The sequence below is a fragment of the Pseudophryne corroboree genome, chromosome 9 (genome assembly GCF_028390025.1).
Source record: "Pseudophryne corroboree isolate aPseCor3 chromosome 9, aPseCor3.hap2, whole genome shotgun sequence".
Classification (NCBI taxonomy): domain Eukaryota; kingdom Metazoa; phylum Chordata; class Amphibia; order Anura; family Myobatrachidae; genus Pseudophryne; species Pseudophryne corroboree.
This window is the reverse complement of record NC_086452.1, coordinates 455,583,349-455,606,632: the sequence shown is the minus strand read 5'-3', so window position 1 is coordinate 455,606,632 and position 23,284 is coordinate 455,583,349. Positions and strand designations below refer to the sequence as shown.

General features: G+C 46.1%; 1 protein-coding gene across 1 annotated transcript in view; it reads left to right on the top strand.

Annotated features, from left to right (window-relative positions):
* Positions 1–23,284, top strand: part of PLXND1 (plexin D1) — a 199,299-nt gene that overhangs the window by 96,346 nt on the left and 79,669 nt on the right. Inside the window, exons 3-10 of the mRNA XM_063941225.1 lie at positions 2,532–2,663; positions 3,169–3,269; positions 6,515–6,644; positions 10,268–10,448; positions 12,143–12,251; positions 13,386–13,482; positions 21,019–21,123; positions 21,782–21,871. Of these exons, the coding sequence (XP_063797295.1) occupies positions 2,532–2,663; positions 3,169–3,269; positions 6,515–6,644; positions 10,268–10,448; positions 12,143–12,251; positions 13,386–13,482; positions 21,019–21,123; positions 21,782–21,871 (945 nt within the window). The remainder of the gene's footprint in view (positions 1–2,531; positions 2,664–3,168; positions 3,270–6,514; positions 6,645–10,267; positions 10,449–12,142; positions 12,252–13,385; positions 13,483–21,018; positions 21,124–21,781; positions 21,872–23,284) is intronic.

Genomic DNA, 23,284 nt, shown 5'->3' with positions numbered 1-23,284 from the left:
AAAATACACTCCCCTGTAGGCGGCGACTATCTGCTCGCAGCAGTGCAAACAAACCCCTAGCTCCTGCTACTGTATTTTAAATGACCTTTAACACTGTAGTATTTGGGGTTATACAGTTGGCAGGACATGTTCTGATCAGGTCGCAGTAGAATAGACCATTCTTGGTTCTCCAGGACACAGGATCTATCCCTGCAGCAAATGTACCTGATCCTTTGAGGTTGATTTTCCGTTCAAGATCATGTTTTACCTTAGCTGGCCCTTTAAACCTGCTGCAAGCTGGGGGCTGCAGGTTGTCCACTGTGCAGACTAGGTCTGGAGGTCTCAAAGACTGGTCCTGTCCGTCATATCACTTTAATGTCCACCCGATAGTTCTAGAATATAATCAGCCTCCTATCCTCAGCGATCGCTGCTTCTCCCCCAGCTCACACGTTGCTAATCCAATTCCAAAGCAGTTACCGACTTCTGGAGACCTATAACCTCCCGCTAATAGTTTATAATTGAGACCTGTGTTCCTGTGAGACGCGCTGATAAAGTATTAACAGCCGGAATGAGAGCTTTCACTAGATCTAATCCTCGGGAGGTGGCGCGTCTCACAATTGGTCATCAGGGATCCCGGACACACTGTATCTAATCACACACCTAACTCCCCGCGGCCTCCCACGCACGGGCATCGTGTGCCCACTCTAACGTCATAGAGAAACAGATGCAAATGAAAGACACTAATTGAGGTGGCGAGGCGGTGCATTTTGCAGGGGGGGGGGCTCGTTCGTTTGAAATTCCCGGACGGCTGCGGAAGCGGGAATGAGGAATCCGAGGTTATGAGCGAATGATAATGAATGAGAAAAGGAGAAGGGAGAGGAGGAGGTGGGTGCGATGTTGGGAAATGGTTTTACGGAATTTCCTCAGTGGTCGCAGACTGCTGTTTAATTGTCACAGGAGGAGGCAGCCTGCTGAGCTGTAAGCCGCTCTCTGTGGGGTTTAACCCTTCGTCTGCCTTGGATTTTGCAAGTCCTGATGCGTGTAACGTGTACTGCGTGTGTAACAGACTAGGTAAAGCCTCTGCTTGGCATCACTATGAATGAATGGCCGTCTAGGGTGGAGTTCATTAATGCACTTTAAAGCACTGAAGTGTTTCTAATGATGGGGGCCCTTTAAGTAGGACGGCTCATCTGTATCTGCGCTTGCAGAGTGTGAGTGACAGGCTTGTAGACTTGCTCTCCAATAACGGCCAGTGGGCTCATTCCTAGAAGCAGGACACGTGATGTCATGGCGGCTTACCAGGCTGACATTGCAGGTCTTTGACCTGTATCCGATCTCATTAGGATACGGCTCTTCTGGACTGTGGGGGTCATTCCGAGTTGATCGCTCGCTAGCTACTTTTAGCAGCCGTGCAAACGCATAGTCGCCGCCCACAGGGGAGTGTGTTTTCACTTTGCAAGTGTGCGAACGCCTGTGCAGCCGAGCGGTCCGAAAAAGTTTTTTTGCAGTTTCTGAGTAGCTCTGGACTTACTCAGCCCTTGCGATCTCTTCAGTCTTTTTGGTCCCGGAATTGACGTCAGACACCCGCCCTGCAAACTCCTGGACACGCCTGCTTTTTTTCAAACACTCCCTGAAAATGGTCAGTTGACACCCATAAACGCCCTCTTCCTGTCAATCTCCTTGCGATCGGCTGTGCGTATGGATTCTTCGTTAAATCCATCGCCCAGCAACGATCCATACATTGGTGTTCATTCCGAGTTGCCGATTTTCGCTATGCTGCGATTTGCTGGTAAATGCGTGGTACGCAATGCGTATGCGCTAAGTTATTTAACTAAAAAGTTAGCAGTTTTGCTGTTGTTCGTGCGGCGCTTTTCAGTCGCACTGCTGATCGGTAAATGATTGACAGGAAAGGGGCGTTTCTGGGTGGTAACTGAGCGTTTTCCGGGAGTGTGCTAAAAAACGCAGGCGTGTCAGGGAAAAACGCAGGAGTGTCTGGAGAAACGGGGGAGTGGCTGGCCGAACGCAGGGCGTGTTTGTGACGTCAAACTAGGAAATAAACGGACTGAGCTGATCGCAATCTAGGAGTAAAAACTGCAAGAAAATATTTAGTAGCAGTTCTGTTAATCTTTCGTTCGCTATTCTGCTAAGCTAAGATACACTCCCAGAGGGCGGCGGCCTAGCGTGTGCAGTGCTGCTAAAAGCAGCTAGCGAGCGAACAACTCGGAATGAGGGCCCATGTGCATTGCGGTCCATACGCATGCGCAGTAGTAACCTGTTCGCTGCGCTACGGAAAACAGCAGCGAGCGATCAACTCGGAATGCCCCCCCCCCCCCCCCCGTATCCCTGTGATGTGATATACAGAGCAGTATATATAACAGGGGCACCCCATGAATTATATTTATATAACAATGTATGGCATCTGCTTGTCGATATAAATCCAGAGTCATTTTTTTCACTGTATCAACCACAACTTTTTATTTAGCATAGTACAATGTGATGGGTATAGATGGGTTGTGCCCCTTCTCCCTGCTGACTGCTGTATGTGCCCACAGATTAACCTCGATGCCACCATGAACGTTGTGAGCAAACAGTCCATCCCCGTAGCTCGCGGGCAGCCGGTGCACCACATCATGCAGTTTGACCCTGTAGATCCCACCTACCTCTACGTGATGACATCACACCAGGTAACGTGTCACTTATGGATTTGTTATACGTACTTGTATTACTGTCATTATTATATATAGAAATTAGAAAGACCAGTTATAAATGACTGGTAATAATAAGACGCCATTGGCGCCTCAGCACAGAGCTGCCCGACACGTCTCTCCTGGTTCCCCCTAAAAACCAAACAACATGGAGTATAATAGTAAAGTCGGAGAGATTTCTGGCGCTAGTGCGGCAGTAGATAATATCATGTAAAATATGAATTATAAATAAGAATAGTAAATAAAAGCAGATGGCAATTTGCTCCGGAAACTTTTGCACACCTGTGGTGGTTCTGGTGCAGGCAAAGTCCTGGTGCTTGTCAGCCAATCACTCTCCCTGCAGCTGCTGACGCGTTTCGACATGCTTTGTGATGCAGTTTGGTAGAATCTGTGGTTGTTTGTCAGACTCTTTATTGCACATGGAGGGACATTTTCTACACACCCCACTTTCTTATGGTCATCAAACATCTCTTCTCTCTTCCAGCTGTCACTAGTGAAAGTTGCGGATTGCAGCGCCTTCCGGACCTGCGCAGAGTGCCTGCAAGCTGCTGACGCGTATTGCGGATGGTGCACCATGGAAGACAGGTCGGCCAATCACTTTCTGGCTTCATAGTTTCATGGATCTCATGTGGTCATTTTAATGTTCACCTTCTATTATTTCAGTCTTATACTAACTCTTCCCATATCTCCCATAAAGTCGTCCATAACTTTGCAATTTTCAAGCTGTCATAAATTTAGCTTGGCATCAGTTCCAGGGAGACCTTGTCAGAACCAGCGACCTCGTGATAAGGGGTTTCGCTCCTTCAATACAGTAAATGCAGCGTAATGATCTTGCTATTTTTATTGCGCAGTGGAATGGAGACGGCCGTGTATTCTCATAAAGTTCAAGTGAAAAGAGTGTAGTTTGCAAACATACAGTATATGTTCTAAAAGAGTCTACAAGTCTACATCGCGGGTATGTGACTGCTTAGTTGTGGTTAGGGAGAGAGCCAGGTAACAGTTTGGTATGAGAAGTCGCACCGAGGCTCCTTGTCTCAGTCCACCATTGACTCATCATTAACCACTACTTGCCCAGCTGATGACCATCAAATAGTGGTGGCAAAACTGCCATCGCATCCTTCCATAACAACTGATGGATATTTGGTGTACATGGGCAGTCAACATCGGAAATTTGCGCATAGGTGATGTGCCGCAGACATCGCCTCCTGGTGTCCGCAGCCGCATTGAAGTAATGTACCATGGGACGAGCGGCAGAGAGATGAATGACAACCAAAGCAATTCCAGCATTATTGGAAAACCCAGTTCCATCGAGCCAGGAACATTGATGGTTGTCACCCATCCTCTACCGATGTCCACCTCTAGTTCTGCTTATTATTATTATTATTATTATTACTATTATTACATTTTATTTATAAGGCGCCACAAGTGTTTCGCAGCGCCGTACAAAGGACAGTACAGGGAGACAAAACTTAGCATTACAGTAAATAAATAACAGAAATAGAGTACAGGTAACATAGAGCACCACAATTCTCACACATAATACAGCTAAGATGTAAGTATTGATGGAGTGATCATCGTACTACTAGCGGCTGGTGGCCATAGATAGAGATGAGCCTTTACTAGCAGGGGTAAAGATGGTCGTTGAGTAGGGGAGAGCTGCGAGTGAAATGTGTCGAGAAGAGGGCTTTGACAACAAGAGGAAAGAGGGCCCTGCTCTGAAGAACTAACAATCTAGTGGGGAGGGGCGACAGACAGATGACAAGAGGTGCAGGCAGGTGGGAGGTAGCGTGATGGCAGTATGCAAGCAAAGCTGAGATGTTCACGGCATGAGGCAGGGGGGTGGAGGCGCGGCTTCAGGACTGGGTTATGCATCGGGAGGGTATGCTTTGATGAATAGGTGGGTTTTTAGTGCCCGTTTGAAGCTTTGCAAGGTCGGGGAGAGTCTAATGTGAGCTGGGGAGTGCGTTCCACTGAAGGGGTGCAACACGGGTGTAGTCTTGAACACAAGCATGAGAAGCAGTGACTAGGGCGGTGGAGAGGCGACGGTCATTGGTCGACCGTAGTGGGCGGGAGGGAGTATGAAGGGAGAGGGGTTTGGAGATGTACGGAGCAGTGGAATTAGAGATGGCTTTGTATGTGAGGGTGAGGAGTGTGAAGAAGAGGATTCTGTAGGGGAATGGGAGCCAGTGTAGATTTTGTTGAAGGGGAATGGCAGATGTGGTGCGGCGGGAGAGGAAGATAAGCTAGCTGCAGCGTTCAGGACAGATTGGAGGGGAGTAAGGGTGTGTACACACGGTGAGATATTTTCTTTCGATTTTGACTATATAGTCAAAATCGCAAGAAAAGTTAGTGCAGATCGCAAGGTGAAAGTCACCTTGCGATCCCGATTCGATCCTGATGCGCGGTCCCGCCAGGTCGGCATCGCAAGAAAAGATAGACTGTGCAGGCAAGTCAATCCTTGCTAGAACGGTGTACTATCTAGTTCATCTCACATGTCAATGACATCTCCCATAAGCCAAAATCTCACATAAGCCAAAATCGTAAGCACACATAGTCCATATCTCAAGAAAAGTTAGTCAAAATCTGTGCTATCTGGACTCCAGGGAGTTCAAGGGAAATCGCAAGTGAAAATCGGGCATAGCAAGGATCTCACCGTGTGTACACACCCTAAGATGGGAGCAAGTGAGGCCAGTGAGGAGCACATTGCAGTAGTCGAGTTGTGAGATGACCAGTGAGTGGATGATGAGTTTAGTTGCACTCTGGGAGAGATATGGCCTGATACGAGCAATGTTGTGTAGCTGGAAACGACAGGATTGTGCCAGAGCTTGGATGTGGGGTGCAAAGGAGAGGGAGGAGTCAAGAGTGACGCCCAGGCAGCGGAGTTGGGGAACGGGGGAGATGGTGGTGTTGTCAACAATGATTGAGATATTGGTCGGGGGTGTTGCTCTGGATGGGGGGAAGATGATGCCTATCTCCAGAACCATCAGAACAGAGTAGAGTTGCCAGTTCTCTTAACAGTAACAAATATGTACTAATTAACAGCTGACATTAATGAGAGCCACAGGCTTATACTGTACACTGCCTATTATTAGACTATAAAATGGGTGAGGACATCTGGATAATATGCATGAAGTGGGTTTAGAAGCTGTAATCTACATGGTCAGCAAAGGTGTGCGCAGACGCCGACACGAGGGGGGGCGCTCCGGTCTCCCCTTCCCCCTCCGCCGGGTAATGGACTACCTCCTCCACCCCTTGCTCTGGGACATAAGACTGCTCACCCGGGCCACCCCCATGTATTATGTACTGATCATTATCTGGTACCTTTTTATCACTTACTGTAAATCATCTTCAGGGAACTTAATTGGTCTCTTGTCATAAAACCTACTCACCTGCTAGTAGCGTATAAACCATTCACACGTTTTAGGTCCCTGACGATGGAACATTGCGCGCATCGAATGTGCTCATTAGCTGACGGAACATAAATCACTGTTGGAATTACAAGCTCACCCTGATTCTTCCATCTGATTAATTAGGCAGCGGAGTAATATATGCAGCGAGCGTTGATGGGAGTTGCAGACACTGTCACCGAGTGGCGAAGGTCACCGGAAGGGAGAACTGTCCCGATACGACGCTAATCACTCATCACTATTCCGGCTCAGACCACAGCGGTCTCATTAATTTCACATCAGCTTGCGTCTGTTAAATAGGACACTCTCGGCTGTTGCTGGGTAGCCTTGCGCTCGAGGGGTTAAAACGCTGTTTCCGAATGATGTCATTTAGAAAGCGTTTTCATGGACGAGTCACATATAACCTGCTTGGCTTTATTACAGGTGTTCTATGCAGCAGGACTGCCAAAGCTCAGAGGATTCCAAGTTCTGGACCAGCGCTAGCATGGGAGTACCGCAGTGCCCGTCTATGAAGATTATGCCGGATAGGTTTGACTTGGCCTTAGATACCCAGGTAAGAGGAGTATAATATCCCCTTACGCCTTAGAGAGCTTTATATAAACCGGGCATACATGTATTTACCATCGCACGCGGTTACACGCCCCAAAAGCGGTCCCGACACGCCTGCGTTTTAGTAGACTTCGCCAGTCGAAACTAGGAGAGAGGCGAGCGGCATGGCAAGATATTGGTGATTGTGACACTTTTAAAGGAAAGGCATTTAATAGCGGGGAGCAGGAATGAGAGAGATAGGAGGAAATATGTTCAGGACAGTGGCGGTTTAAACAAAAAAATAAAATAAAAAATATATATATATATATATATATGTATATATATATAATTACTACTATATGATACCAACATAACAGCCTGTGTCCCCAAACAATATAACATTTATTTAGGGAGATGAGACGGAAGCATCCCGAAATTTATTACAGGTTGAGTATCCCTTATCCAAAACGCTTGGGACCAGAGGTATTTTGGATATGGGATTTTTCCGTATTTTGGAATAATTGCATACCATAATGAGATATCATGGTGATGGGACCTAAATCTAAGCACAGAATGCATTTATGTTACATATACACCTTATACACACAGCCTGAAGGTCATTTTAGCCAATATTTTTTATAACTGTGCATTAAACAAAGTGTATCTACATTCACACAATTCATTTATGTTTCATATACACCTTATATACACAGCCTGAAGGTCATTTAATACAGTATTATTAATAACTTTGTGTATTAAACAAAGTTTGTGTACATTGAGCCACCAAAAAACAAAGGTTTCACTATCTCACTCTCACTCAAAAAAGTCCGTATTTCGGAATATTCCGTATTTCGGAATATTTGGATATGGGATACTCAACCTGTATTAGCATTACTATGAAGAGGCGAACAACCCTCCGGTCATGAAATGGTTAAAAAAAATAAAAAAAGACCAAAATAAAGTCTTTGTTCTACATCCTCCCCCACCACAAAAAACAACTTAATCTACTGCCAATTCTTAAAAGGGTAATTCAACTCAAAAATGATTTTGCCTAATTAAAACCATTATGCTGGGTATTAGGTTTACCAAAGGAATGCCAGGTTCTTGAAATTGCCGGCTGAAAACTCAGAAACACTCGATTTGTTATTTACGGGATATTGGGCCTAATTCAGATCTGATCGCAGCAGTAAATTTGTTAGCTAATGGGCAAAACCATGGTGGTCATTCCGAGTTGATCGCTCGCTAGCAGTTTTTAGCAGCCGTGCCAACGCATTGTCGCCGCCCACTGGGGAGTGTATTTTCGCTTTGCAGAAGTGCGAACGCCTGTGCAGCAGAGCGCCTGCAAAAACATTTTGTGCAAAACAAGACCAGCCCTGAACTTACTCTTCGTGTGCGTTGATTCTAACGTTGGAGGGATGGCTTTTGACGTCACACACCTGCCCAGCATTCGCCCAGCATTCGCCCAGCCACGCCTGCGTTTTCCCTGGCACGCCTGCATTTTTCTAAGCACTCCCTGAAAACGGTCAGTTGGCACCCAGAAACGCCCTTTCCTGTCAATTTTCTTGCAGCCGCCAGTGCGAATGAAAACATCGCTAGAATCTGTGCAAGACCACAAAGGCCTTTGTACCCGTACGTCGCACGTGCGCATTGCGGTGCATACGCATGTGCAGAAATGCCGATTTTTAGCCTGAGCGCTGCGAACAACGGCAGCTAGCGATCAACTCGGAATGACCACCCATGTGCAGTGCAGGTGGGGCAGATGTAACATGTTCAGAGAGAGTTAGATTTGGGTGGGGTGTGTTCAAAGTGAAATCTAAATTGCAGTGTAAAAATAAAGTAGACAGTATTTACCCTGCACAGAAACAAAATAACCCACCCAAATCTAACTCTCTCTGCACATCGCTTGCTAGCTACTTTTAGCAGCCGTGCAAACGCATAGTCGCCGCCCACCGGGGCGTGTATTTTCGCGTTGCAGGAGTGCGAACGCCTGTGCAGCAGAGCGGCAGCAAACACATTTTGTGCAAAACAAGACCAGCCCTGTAGTTACTTATCCTGTGCGATGATTGCTGCGATGAGTCACACGGTAATGACATCAGAAACCCGCCCAGCAAATGCCCGGCCACGCCTGCGTTTTTCCAAACACTCCCACCAAAAATCGGTCAGTTGACACCCAGAAACTCCCACTTCCTGTCAATCTCCTTGTGACCGCCAGTGCGACTGAAAGCGTCGCTAGAACCTGTGCAAAACCACAAAGCTCTTTGTACTTGTACGCCGCGCCTGCGCATTGCGGTGCATACGCATGCGCAGATTAGCCCCGTTCTGCCATAATCGCTGCCCTGCGAAAATCCGTAGCGAGCGATCAACTCGGAATGACCCCCTAGGCCCACTATCTGTACATAGGACCTTATTCAGTAAGGATTGTAATTTCTGCTAAAAAGCAGTTACTGCGATCAAATAGTAACCACCCAGAAATTGAGGAAAAACGCCCATTGCAGAAATTGTGAATGCATCATAATATGAGGCTGTTAGCAGAACCATGCGCAATTACCGGAACATCGAAGATTTTTCCTATCTGCGCCAGGCAAGTTCATCCACAATTCTTGCGATACAGGAGGCTGGAAGTGGTCATCGCTGGCTTCGGAGGACCGCCTTAAAAACACCTGAGCATGCCTGCGATTTTCCTGACACACCCAGAAACCGTCAGGTTTCCGCCCAGAAGCGCCAGCTTCCTGTCAGTCAAACAGCGTCTGCATTGCGATCACAGTGTGTACGCATTTTCTGTCATGGTTATTACTTGCGCATGCGCAGTCGTTCGATAATCGGCCGGATTGCGATTCGCAAATGTTGCAATCCTTACTGAATGAGGTCCATAGTTTGTTTCCATGATGAGAGGTGTTTTGACAAGGAAGGTCGATTATTCACCATCTATAGCGGTCACTTACAAAGAGCACCACAAAGCCACTTGGATTTGCACCACTGCTATGTCGCTTTGTAAACCTTTGCGTTCTGGAGAAATTCTTGGCGCGCTCACGCAAAAGGAGATCATTTGTTAAATGGTGGCAACAACAGTGTGTTTCTGAGCTTTTAACAGAGCATTTCAGCCAGATGCCCTTTTCCAGGAGTTACTACAGTAACTTGTTAATCATTTTGGAGTTTTGATACCCTTTAAAACCTTGTTTCCTTCTACTAGCGGTTTTTAGGCTAATGTAACGCTCTTGCGACAAAATGCAGGAAACATTTTAGTGCGTACGGTAAATCTAGAAACTTGTTTTACATGCTTAGAACACATTTACAGAATGCCAGTGGCTCGGAGCCCTTTGGAATTGGCAGAAAATGCAAAAGTTTTATGTGGAGGGTTGAGGGGAAGGAAATAGAGTTTATTTTTGTTTACGCGTTGTGTAGAAACATGTGAGTGTTGTGCCATTGTAATTATGTGTCCTTAAATTAGGGAAGTTTTAAGAATGTTGTTCGGATATTGGTTATATCACATGGGGACGAGTAATTCTTCTATGACAGGAACTTGGCGACTTTTGTGCGGCCGTACAGTGTAAACACTAAGTTCCCATGGCTATAATAAGACGTTGCCCGGGTGTATCTGGTCTGAATTTTTCGTGCTGTTTATTTATATAGGTCTTTCTTCCCATGCAGACAATCCTTCTGGAAATCACCGGGAATCTCCCCAGCCTTATGCGCATGAACGCATCTTGCGATTACGGCAGTGGGGTGCTCGTGCCAGCTTCTATTGTGTACGATGCAGATGCCTCCCAGCAATGGGCTCGGTGCTCCTTCCTTCCCAGAGAGAAATTCCCAGCATTCCCGGAAAACCAAGGTAGAGTGCGGACACCTGGCCTGATTGGGACTGGTGCGAATTTCAATGGTGTGTCTAAATACGCACAGTAACGGAAATACACTCATGGCGCTGTAAGTTGACATCTCAGTTGTTTGAAAATCGTAGGTGTCATTTTTATAAAGCTGCTGCAAAAGATGCGGCTGTGTCTACTGCATTTAAATCAGGCCCACCGCCTGTGCCGGAACTTTCTGGAAGAGTCCTGCTTTTTATGGAAGCGCAGTCGCTGTGCCATTATGGCATCAGATTTATTCTATACCGTGTTAGATCTGACAGGAACATTTGAATAATAATTGATTTTATTTTATCAACTTTCGCAACCCCCGTTTCCCTGGCGATGAGAGGACGTTATTTTCTAGCCAGGAGCAGCCCTGCGTGGATGAACATGCAGCAGGCGTCCTTTTCAGTAAAGACTCATAATTGCCATGGTTAATGACCAAATTGCCATGACATTGCCCAGTAATTCAGTCTTTTACCATGGTAATCCTATGCCTTTCTCATAAGGGTCAGATGTATACATCCACTGTATACATCCACATACATCGCTTGCTGCGGCGATAGGGAATTCTCCAACACACAATATATAACAAACTGCTGGTGTTTAATGTGATATTCTTCATTCAGGGACTCGTAGGTTTTTCCTGACATTAAATTAACCAAAGACCTCTACAAGGCAATGTAAATGTAGGATAATAATGATTTACGGAGAAGTGATATTCCCTGTGGTAAATAAACCATCAGATGGAGGATGGAATTGTCAGACTATAACTGCATGTGACATTCTTATTTGTAGGATAGAAAATGAGTTTTCTATATGATGTTAAAAACATCAAACATTAGTGTCCGATAGAAATGCAATTTGCTGTTTTGCTAGAAACAAACAGTATTTTTCGGGATTCGGTCAGGGTCTCTGCATTTGGGATCCCCGGCAGTCGGAATACCGACGCTGAAATGCCGGCACTGCTTGGAATGCTGGCGTCGGGGTCCCGACTTGGATCGTAATACCGAGCGCTGGGATTCCGACTGAAGGTTTGACGACCCTGTGGAGAGGTAAATAGGGGTGGGGGGTTTGAGGGGGGAAGGGTTAGGCTTAGGCTGCAGAGAGGAGGGTTAGGGTTATGCTTCAGGGGGAAGGGGGGGTTTAGGCACCACCGTGGATGGTTAGGGTTAGACTGTGGGGGGGAAGGGGGGGGGAGTTAGGGTCAGGCTGCAGAGAAGGAGCGTTAGGGATTAGGGCTAGAATACTTACCTACTAGGTGTCGGGATCCTGAGCATCAGGATGCCGCTGTCGGTATTACGGCTGCCAGCATCCCAAGAACAGGGATCCCGATACCATATTGTATTGTTCCAATGTTAACATTACATTTTAAACTACCCCCAATCTTATGTATTAACGAAAGATTCTCCTGGTGTTTTTCTAAATAAATGTATAAAGATTATATGAAGCAGGAATAGGCAAAATGTGGCGCTCCAGCCACTGTGGAACTAGAACTCTCAGCATGCCCTGTCACAGTGTTGCTGTTAGGTAATGCTGGGAAGTTAGTGCCACAGGTTGCCTACTCCTGATATAGAAGAAAACTACTAACCTATGACAGTATTCTCCCATGCTGCTGCCAGATTCGTTGTAAAGTCATTCGGATCCCACAGGATTAAGAACCACTTCATTCTCTCCCCAGATTACACGGCTACCACCATGGCAGTGACGGTAGGGGGGACCCGGATCGCTCAGAAGGACTTTGTCATATATGACTGTGAGAGGACGCAGAGCATAAACCTCAAAACATCGTAAGATATTTCAGATGATTATAGTGACTTAGGGCGGGATGTACTATCACTGATCGTGGGTCATTGCAACGATGACTAACATATGTGATTAGTATCGCAATGCGATGCCAGGGGTGCCCTGCGATCAGTGATAGTCCTGAAGAGAGGGTTTGTGGTGGCCTTCCATCACCTCCCAGCATTGGAAGTGACGTGTGCTGGGAGTTTCTGGGCTCCAGGACACACTGGTGAGAGAGGGGTCAGCATGAGCGGTGAGTGCGGTGGGTTGCGGATAGAAGCCTATAGGCTTCTATAGGGTATCGCCATAAAAAGATGGCGATACCCTCCGCGCTGATATGTGGCCGGCCGGGTCTTGGTACATTTGAATATGCAGTAAACCCACCGAAAACAGGGGTTTTACTGCATTTTTTCCTTAGTACATCCCACCGTTAGTAACACTGTACCTTCTCTGTTTATCCAAAGGTGAGAAGATTTGCGCACACGTTTTTTAAGAATGCCCACTTGTGTCACATTACTTTTTTGTTGTTTTCTTTCTACAAAAATGTATAATGGAATGCTGGAAGAGCGTCAGGGAGGTCGCTGGTTCCTAATGAGTTAAGGGGGCAAAGGACCTGATTCATGTTTGTAAGTAAAGCAAAAAAGAACGCAACAGGGCAAAACCATGCTGCACTGCAGGTGGGGCAGATGTAACAGGTGCAGAGAGATTTAGAATTGGATGAGGTTTCAAACTGAAATCTAACTTGCAGTGTAAAAATAAAGCTGTCTAACGTTTGTGGGCAACATGCAAAAGCAGCCAGTATTTACCCTGCACAGAAAACATATAAGTGTATTTGCTCCCATGCCAACATGGTTTGTTCCAGACACAGTTACTTGCGTTTTTTGCTTTACTTACAAACATAAATCAGGCCCAAAATTCATTGTAACAGTACCCACAGCACTTCACTTAGAATTCCTTGAAAGTTGCTTTCCATTTATTTACGTTGTGTTGCTATAGCCTCATTGGCCATCAGAGATAATTAGCTCCTGACGCACCGCGTATTAATACCCTGTCCGAAAGCCGGTGCTGCAGCTTCTGCCACCTTACCTGTTCTCCCAGCGCCTGGGAACGAACCCTGAATCTTCTCCCTCACATTGCAGGTGCACGAGCTGCGTGACCTCGCCGTGGCCCTGTAGCTGGTGTGTAAAGGAGCACGCATGCATTTCCAACGCTTCACAATGCGAATTTGCTGTCAAGGTAAGAACTGGGGTCTCTCCGTGTACTCCATGGCTTGTTTACCCCAACCTGCATCTGAGCTGTAATTGATTTGTGTATCTGGGGGTTCCAGGTGCTCAATTAGTATGTGATATGTATTGGGGGGTCAGTCACTTAGTGTAAACAGAGTATTGCGGCTAATCCAAAATTGCACAAACGTGGCATCATTGCATTTACTTGTGCGTGGCACACAGGTGTGCCCTCCAACATAGTGTGTGAGGAAAGGATGGTTCTTCTTCTGATCGTCTTGTGTTTATACAGGGCCAGCATTTTATATACAGTAGCTGCTAACATATTCAAGACAAAATATTCCATGGCTACATTCGGCCATTTTTTATTACACTACACTCCCGTTCCAGCAGGCCGCACCTGTTTTGGCGAATTCTGGACTGTTGGCAGGTTGCGTGACCACTGTTCAAAAGAGCTTGCAATAATGGGGGTAATTCTGAGTTGATCGCAGCAGGAATTTTGTTAGCAGTTGGGCAAAACCATGTGCACTGCAGGGGAGGCAGATATAACATGTGCAGAGAGAGTTAGATTTTGGTGGGTTATTTTGTTTCTGTGCAGGGTAAATACTGGCTGCTTTATTTTACACTGCAATTTAGATTGCAGGTTGAACACACCACACCCAAATCTAACTCTCTCTGCACATGTTATATCTGCCTCCCCTGCAGTGCACATGGGCCCTCATTCCGAGTTGTTCGCTCGGTAAAAATCTTCGCATCGCAGCGATTTTCCGCTTAATGCGCATGCGCAATGTCCGCACTGCGACTGCGCCAAGTAAATTTGCTATGTAGTTAGGATTTTTACTCACGGCTTTTTCATCGTTCTGGCGATCATAATGTGATTGACAGGAAATGGGTGTTACTGGGCGGAAACAGGCCGTTTTATGGGCGTGTGGGAAAAAACGCTACCATTTCCGGAAAAAACGCAGGAGTGGCCGGAGAAACGGAGGAGTGTCTGGGCGAACGCTGGGTGTGTTTGTGACGTCAAACCAGGAACGACAAGCACTGAACTGATCGCAGATGCCGAGTAAGTCTGAAGCTACTCAGAAACTGCTACGAGGTGTGTAATCGCAATATTGCGAATACATCGTTCGCAATTTTAAGATGCTAAGATTCACTCCCAGTAGGCGGCGGCTTAGCATGAGCAAATCTGCTAAAATTCACTTGCGAGCGAACAACTCGGAATGAGGGCCATGGTTTTGCCCAACTGCTAACAAAAATCCTGCTGCGATCAACTCAGAATTACCCCCATTGAGAGAGTGAAGGAAACACACTGCAGACTATACATGGCTGCGTAAATTAAACATATCACCTGAGGTCGTTTAATATTAAAATCGATACTGTACGTTCTATGGTAAGATAATGGAGATTTAGAGGGGAACGACTCCCCTGGCGGGATCAGATTGGGACACACCTGTCTGATGAGAGAGACCCAGGTTAGGGTATGAGCCAGTCATGTGATCCACACAACAATCCCAGGATGCCCTTTATTAGCCAGCTATGCCCACTTCTGCTGAGGCTCCAGAATGAGGTGCGGCTTTAAATGTAATGTACCTCACAGTTTTTTATTTATTAACGGTTATGTATGTAATGCACACATATTAGGGCAGCGCTTTACAGGAAATATCTAGTCATTCACAGTAGTCCTTTTGCCAGCAGAGCTTACAATCTACATTGTGTACCACATGTACGTACACAGACACCCACACCCACGGGTTCTTTTTTGCCAGTGTGCTTTTGGAGTGTGGCAGGAAACCAGAGCACAGGGAGAACATACAAACCCCTCACAGATAGAACCCTGTTTAGAATCCACCTTAAGACCTCAGGGCTGTGAGACAGTAATACTAACCACTGCACCACTGTGTGCATGTGTTTCTGCAACACATTGGCCCATATTGAATATATTTGTGCGCAAGCACTACTGTCCACAACCAATAATGTCTCACTCTCTGCACCTCCAATCCTTTCCTAAATGTCTCCAATCCCTTTATAATAGAGGAGGTCATTCCGAGTTGTTCGCTCGCAAGCGGATTTTAGCAGATTTGCTCATGCTAAGCCGCCGCCTACTGGGAGTGAATCTTAGCATCTTAAAATTGCGAACGATGTATTCGCAATATTGCGATTACACACCTCGTAGCAGTTTCTGAGTAGCTCCAGACTTACTCGGCATCTGCGATCATTTCACTGCTTGTCGTTCCTGGTTTGACGTCACAAACACACCCAGCGTTCGCCCAGACACTCCTCCGTTTCTCCGGCCACTCCTGCGTTTTTTCCGGAAACGGTAGCGTTTTTTCCCACACGCCCATAAAACGGCCTGTTTCCGCCCAGTAACACCCATTTCCTGTCAATCACATTACGATCTCCAGAACGATGAAAAAGCCGTGAGTAAAATTCCTAACTGCATAGCAAATTTACTTGGCGCAGTCGCAGTGCGAACATTGCGCATGCGCATTAAGCGGAAAATCGCTGCGATGCGAAGATTTTTACCGAGCGAACAACTCGGAATGAGGGCCAGAGTATTTGGAAACCACATCATTAACTTGATGCCCGTTGACAGTAAGGGCAGAGGTACCCAAACCTTGACACCTGAAACTGTTAGGGGGACCAAGTTTGGGAATCACTGCTGTACGGCGTTTTCCTGTCAGGACTACAACATCATGGCAACCAGTGTCTGAAATACACAGCAGTGTGCGACTGTCAGTTGAGGCACAAACAACACAAAGATTTATTGCCCATTAGAGCCTGGCGTGAATGTTAGTGAGGTGGATGCACGCAATGACATGGAGACTAATGAGGTTGCTACCTGGACTGTGAGGCCTCCTCCGTAATCACATTAAACTACCCCCGTATCAGGGCTGAAATTGAATCTTGTTTTACCGAGCAATCTCATCCCTTCATTAGAAAAGATGGTCCGAAAACTCATTATCTAATTACCCGCTGCATTAGATGAGAAATGTTCTCTCTCTCCTGGTGACATTTGCTGCTGGCGTACAAATGGCAGGCGTCCGTCCTGCACTGCATGTGCGCAAATCAGTCTCGCCGCGGCACATGTGAATCCTGTCTCTGTTCCTCTCCTCATACAGATGTCGCTGGGTTTTGTGCGGTAGGGACTGGGACGCGATGTTCATGCAATAAGAATTTTTCTGATGGCCTTCCTGCACAACGTTGTTTTATTTCTCACAGTTGCAAGTATGTGGGGTTAAGGCCATGGAAACTGTTTGTATACACTAGAGAGCGGAGCAAATTCCCAGCGGGACGCTCTTTTTCTTCACAGTTTATCCAATACTGATTGAAACTGTAAGAGGAAGTATCGCGTTTCCAGCCGTGTGTAGTGAGTCAGGAGGGATCCCCTTTCTTCATTTTTAGCTGCACATGAAATTCCCATCGGAGAACTAGTACACGGGGTTATCAGCAATTCACGTGACATTTATTCCGTAACATCGTGTCTTTACGTCTTGTATTTGGAATGCATGTTTGCATGGATGCCAAGCAGTCTATAGCCCAAGAGCTATTCCGCTTTCTGAGTACAAGGGAAAGCAAGTCTTGGAGTATACAGTTAATGCCCTTGAAGACCTCATTTAAATTTTTTTTTTTTTTTTTTTTTTTGAAAGAATATTTTATTGGGTGAAATAGAATTTGGTTACAACTCGTGAGAGAAAAATAGCAGGCTTATTACAAAATCTTAGTCAAACATCATTATACTGTAACAAGCGTCTGCGGTCTGATATATATCATCAAAAATCAATAGGAGTGTAACTCATTATAATATTGAGATAGAATTTAACATTTTATATATGTGGAGAAGAATATACTGGTCAAAAAACTGATAGAAAAAATATGTGTAGTAGATTGTAGGAAAGATGGAGAGAGAAAATAGTATAGAACTTTAGTGATTATGCATGGGGAGAGACAGGAAGGTAGTAAGGGTGCAGATAAAGAGAATAAGAAAAAGAAAGGGGGAGAGAGAAGGTGATCATTTAAATTTGTATACCCTACTAGTTAGCTTTTTACCCTTCTGTGGGCTCTCCTCTGGCCCTCTTCTGCCGCCCAGCTCTAAAAGGCTTTTCCTTATGTTGGAACATGCCAGCATCAAGGCTTGAGAGAGCCTTGGTGGAAATAATCCTATAGAGAGTATTGGGTTATATCTTTCATAGGATTGCAAGGCGAGAAAAATATGCAAAACAGCAAAAAAGTTTGTGGTGCCCCCTGAATGTCCCTTAGTTGGAGGCACTGGCTAATGACACGGATTATGGGGGTCATTCCGAGTTGATCGCTAGCTGCATTCGTTCGCTGTGCAGCGATGAGACAAAAAAAGGCACTTCTGCGCATGCGTATGTGGCGCAATGCGCACGCTCGACGTACTTTTACAACAAACGATGTTGTTTCACACAAGGTCTAGCGAAACTTTTCAGTCGCACTGCTGGCCGCAGAGTGATTGACAGGAAGAGGGCATTTCTGGGTGTCAACTGACCGTTTTCAGGGAGTGGTCGGAAAAACGCAGGCGTGCCAGGAAAAATGCAGGCGTGGCTGGGCGAACGCAGGGCGTGTTCGTGATGTCAAAACAGGAACTGAACAGTCTGAAGTGATCGCAAGCGCTGAGTAGAGATTGAGCTACTCTAAAACTGCACAAAAAAAGTTTGCCGCCGCTCTGCGATCCTTTCGTTTGCACTTCTGCTAAAGCTAAAAGACACTCCCAGTGGGAGGCGGCATAGCGTTTGCACGGCTGCTACAAACTGCTAGCGAGCGAACAACTCGGAATGACCACCTATGGACGCTTTGTATACGCCAGCAGAAAAGCTACTCCTAAATACCATAAATTGCTGGACCGGTGAGCTCACTCTCTGCTTGGGCTTCGTAGGTCCCTGTCTGATGTTTCCTGTGTAATGTTTATGTACTGTTTTTTTTTTCTGCCTAATTCCCTCCCTTCCTCCTTTCATCTTCCTCTTTCCTCCATCCCCACTCGTCAATCACCCTCTTGTTTCCTCTACTTTATATATTAGTTCTTTAATTCCTTTTTACAAATGTTTTCTGCAGTTATCTCTCTATTTTGTTGGTTGACCCCAACTTGTATCTTTCACCTGCATCCGATAATTACTTTCCCTGCAGTTTTTTGTATGGACGGCTAATTGATATTGGTACTTTGTTTTCTTTCTGTGTCATTTCTAAACAGTCAAATAAAATTGACTTTAAAAAAATATTTTTGGGTGTGAACCCTTATGGTTTTTTTTTTTTTTTCCACCATAACTGCATATGAAAAATATTATACTAGTTCATTATACTCTAAACCCACAAACCAGTGCTTAAAAAATGGGGGCTCTACAACGCACAGTGGTGGTCATTCCGAGTTGATCACTAGCTGCATTCGTTCGCTGTGCAGCGATGAGGCAAAAAAAACGGCATTTCTGCACATGCGTATGCGGCGCAATGCGCACACATGTCGTACAATTGCAGCGAACAATGGGGGTCATTCCGAGTTGTTCGCTCGGTAAATTTTTTCGCATCGCAGCGATTTTCCGCTTAGCGCGCATGCGCAATGTTCGCACTGCGACTGCGCCAAGTAAATTTGCTATGAAGTTAGGAATTTTACTCACGGGTTTTTCATCGTTCAGGTGATCGTAATGTGATTGACAGGAAGTGGGTGTTTCTGGGCGGAAACTGACCGTTTTATGGGTGTGTGTGAAAAAACGCTACCGTTTCTGGGAAAAACGCGGGAGTGGCTGGAGAAACGGAGGAGTGTCTGGGCGAACGCTGGGTGTGTTTGTGACGTCAAACCAGGAACGACAAGCACAGAACTGATCGCAGATGCCGAGTAAGTCTGGAGCTACTCAGAAACTGCTAAGAGAGGTGTAATCGCAATATTGCGAATACGTCGTTCGCAATTTTAGGATGCTAAGATTCACTCCCAGTAGGCGGCGGCTTAGCGTGAGTAAATCTGCTAAAAACAGCTTGCGAGCGAACAACTCGGAGTGAAGGCCAATGTCGTTTCACACAGGGTCTAGCGAAGCTTTTCAGTCGCACTGCTGGCCGCAGAGTGATTGACATGAAGTGGGCGTTTCTCGGTGGCAACTGACCGTTTTCAGGGAGTGTTCTAAAAAACGAGGGCGTGCCAGGAAAAATGTAGGCGTGGCTGGGCGAACGCAGGGCGTGTTCGTGACGTCAATACAGGGACTGAACAGTCTGAAGTGATCGCAAGCGCTGAGTAGGTATTGAGCTACTCTGAAACTGCACAAAAAAACTTTGTAGCCGCTCTGCGATCCTTTCGTTCGCACTTCTGCTAAACTAAAATACACTCCCAGTGGGAGGCGGCATAGCGTTTGCACGGCTGCTAAAAACAGCTAGCGAGCGATCAACTCGGAATGACTACCCGTGAAAGAAGATTATACCTAGGGCTGGTGGTGGTGGTGGGGGCCTTAGTATCCAATATAATTTAAAAGTGTGGAGTTTAGGGGATTACTATTTGCCACCTTTAGTGCTATTATAGACAACCTTCTATCAGATCAATTTGGAAATGCAGAATAAAGTAATGGATGCATTAGTAGAGATTTCCTGTCAGTGAAATCCCCTCACAATCCAAAAATCACAAGAGCTTAACTTTGCTTCCGGATTTGGAGAGATGTTAAATAATAATGTGGAGATGTGTCAAAGCTTGGAGAGAGATAACGTGGACAGAGATAAAGTACTAACCAGTCAGATCCTAACTGACATGTTGCAGGCTATGCTTGAAAAATGACAGGAGCTGATTGGTTGGTATTTTATCTCGCGCCACTTTATTTTCTCTCCAAACTTTGATAAATCTCCGCCTAAGAGAACAGTAGGAGGTCCCAGGAGATTAAATGACCTTGAAGGTCATGGACACCTGTCATTCTCCGATGCTTCCTGCACCGCAGTCAGTGCAGTGCTCCATTGTATTGTCTTTGGTGTGTTAGTAAAGTCTGTAGGGGTAATTGGCTCACCGCTGCTTTACTGAGGAGGTTACTGGTAGTTACTGACCTGACGTATGTCAGTGCACAATGTTCCAAGCCAAGGTCCTTCTGGTCATGTGATCCATTCACCTTGTCCTATAGCCCCTAGAAAGATTTCAGTGTTGCGGTGAGATCATTGCTGAGATAAAGACTTTCAGCAAAGCCAAGGCCAGCGACAACGCCAGAAACTTCACCCAGCCGAGTCCTGCCAGAGAGTAAGATTATTTGGGGAGGAGTGTTTCCGGAAAGTTAAACGGTACACATTGTAAGACTCTTGTAAGATGTCCTGCATGGTCAGCTGAGGCTGTAGGAAGAATGGCCCTTTTAATGCCCCCTCTGACTGGAGTTAGTGCCCAGGAACGCTGCCACACCATAATGCTTTCCTGGGTAGACTTAATATTCTGCTAAATATTCTCTGAATATTAAAACCGTCATTATCCAGCATTGTCACATGGGCAAGTGCTGCCCGTTCTGAGCTCCCGGAGCAGACAGTGAGATGGCGGTGTTACTGTGCGCCACATACTAACGCCAACCTCTTCCTCCTCCTGCAGAACAGCACAGAGTGTCCCAGAATAACCACCACAGACATGTTACCCACCCCTACAGGAATCACCAGGGACTTCACCCTGACTCTGGCAAAGGGGAACCTGTCTGAGGTAAGTGCTACAGCCCCTGCTCAAATCCATCTGCTCCTAGTCATACTATATATTTTGTGCACAGGGGAAAGATAAAATGTATATTTGTGATAGGCATACAGTAAATCATACAGCCATTTGTCAAATGAAGCAATTCATGCTTTTTATTCAAGCAAGGAGCAAGCCTGATCCGCCCAAATCTTCCTGTCCTGCTTTTGGAAGATGCCGCCATCTTAGCATCCAAATCCATGCGTTTCCTGTACTGTGTGCATCAGCACAGGAGTGGTCACATGACCATGTGCACTACAGCCAGTCAGTCACCTATATCCTGTGCGGAGAATGGGCCCATGTGATGCGGGCACTAGGCAGCGCCTCTGGCCATTAGGGCTGCTTTACACACTAAGCAGAAAGGATTAGTTCCTCAGCTCTGTAATGCTTGCAGTCTTAATTGCCCCATCTTTGCTGAGACACACAAACAAGGGCCAGTGTAGTCAGAAGCCAGGTCACCTGCCAGCATGTTTCTGCACTTGGCGAGGATACCGGAACCCCCGGAGGAGCCCACGCGGACACATGGAGAGTAACTGAGTACACACAGATCACAGCCCACGCGGCCACACACTCAGCTGAGACACAAGCAGCGCAGAATAAACAGATGTTTTCTGTGTCTCTCGCCCTCTAGGACCTGGCCCTGGAATGTCATTTTGGGACAGAACAAACCTTCCCGGCTAAATGGTTAAATTCCTCAGCTGTCCTATGCAGCAACGTCCTGGTAAGGAGGCTGATTGTGTCAGTAACAGGCTGTATGTGTTCTCTTTCTGTAGTGTTGTCATGTCACCTTCAGTCTATAGAACTCGTCATTTTGCGTATGTCACCATCAGTCTATAGAACGCATCGTGGGTATCACTGTCAGTCTATAGAGTGTATTCTACTGTGTATGTCACTGTCAGGTCTGGCAATATCTAGGGTACATCCGTATATCTCAGATATGGTAACTTCTGGGGTACAGCCACATCTCAGACCTGGTAACATCTAGGGTACATCCACATCTCAGATCTGGTAACATCTAGGGTACATCCACATCTCAGATCTGGTAACATCTAGGGTACATCCACATCTCAGATCTGGTAACATCTAGGGCAGGGGTAGCCAACCCTGGTCCTCGAGAGCTACCAACAGTGCACGTTTTCCACATCTCCTCACAGAGTCCACCTGTGGATCTTTTAAAATGTGACAGTTAGTAATAACTGTACATGTGCACCTGCCAGGTGAGCTGGAGATCATGAACTGTTGGTAGCTCTTGAGGACCAGGGTTGGCTACCACTGATCTAGGGTATATCCATATCTCAGATCTGGTAACATCTAGGGTATATCCATATGTGATATCTGGTAACATCTAGGGTACATCCACATCTCATATCTGATAACATCTAGGGTACATCCACATCTCAGATCTGATAACATCTAGGGCACATCCACATCTCAGACCTGGTAATATCTGGGTACATCCGTATCTCAGATCTGATAACATCTAGGGTACATCCACATCTCAGACCTGGTAATATCTGGGTACATCCATATCTCAGATCTGGTAACATCTAGGGTACATCCGTATCTCAGATCTGATAACATCTAATATCTGGGTACATCCACATCTCAGATCTGGTAACATCTAGGGTACATCCACATCTCAGACCTGTTAACATCTAGGGTACATCCACATCTCAGACCTGATAACATCTAGGGTACATCCACATCTCAGATCTGGTAACATCTAGGGTACATCCACATCTCAGACCTGTTAACATCTAGGGTACATCCACATCTCAGACCTGATAACATCTAGGGTACATCTACATCTCAGACCTGGTAATATCTGGGTACATCCCACATCTCAGATCTGGTAACATCTAGGGTACATCCACATCTCAGACCTGATAACATCTAGGGTACATCCACATCTCAGATCTGGTAACATCTAGGGTACATCCACATCTCAGACCTGATAACATCTAGGGTACATCCACATCTCAGATCTGGTAACATCTAGGGCACATCCACATCTCAGACCTGATAACATCTAGGGTACATCCACATCTCAGATCTGGTAACGTCTAGGGTACATCCACATCTCAGACCTGGTAATATCTGGGTACATCCACATCTCAGACCTGGCAATATCTGG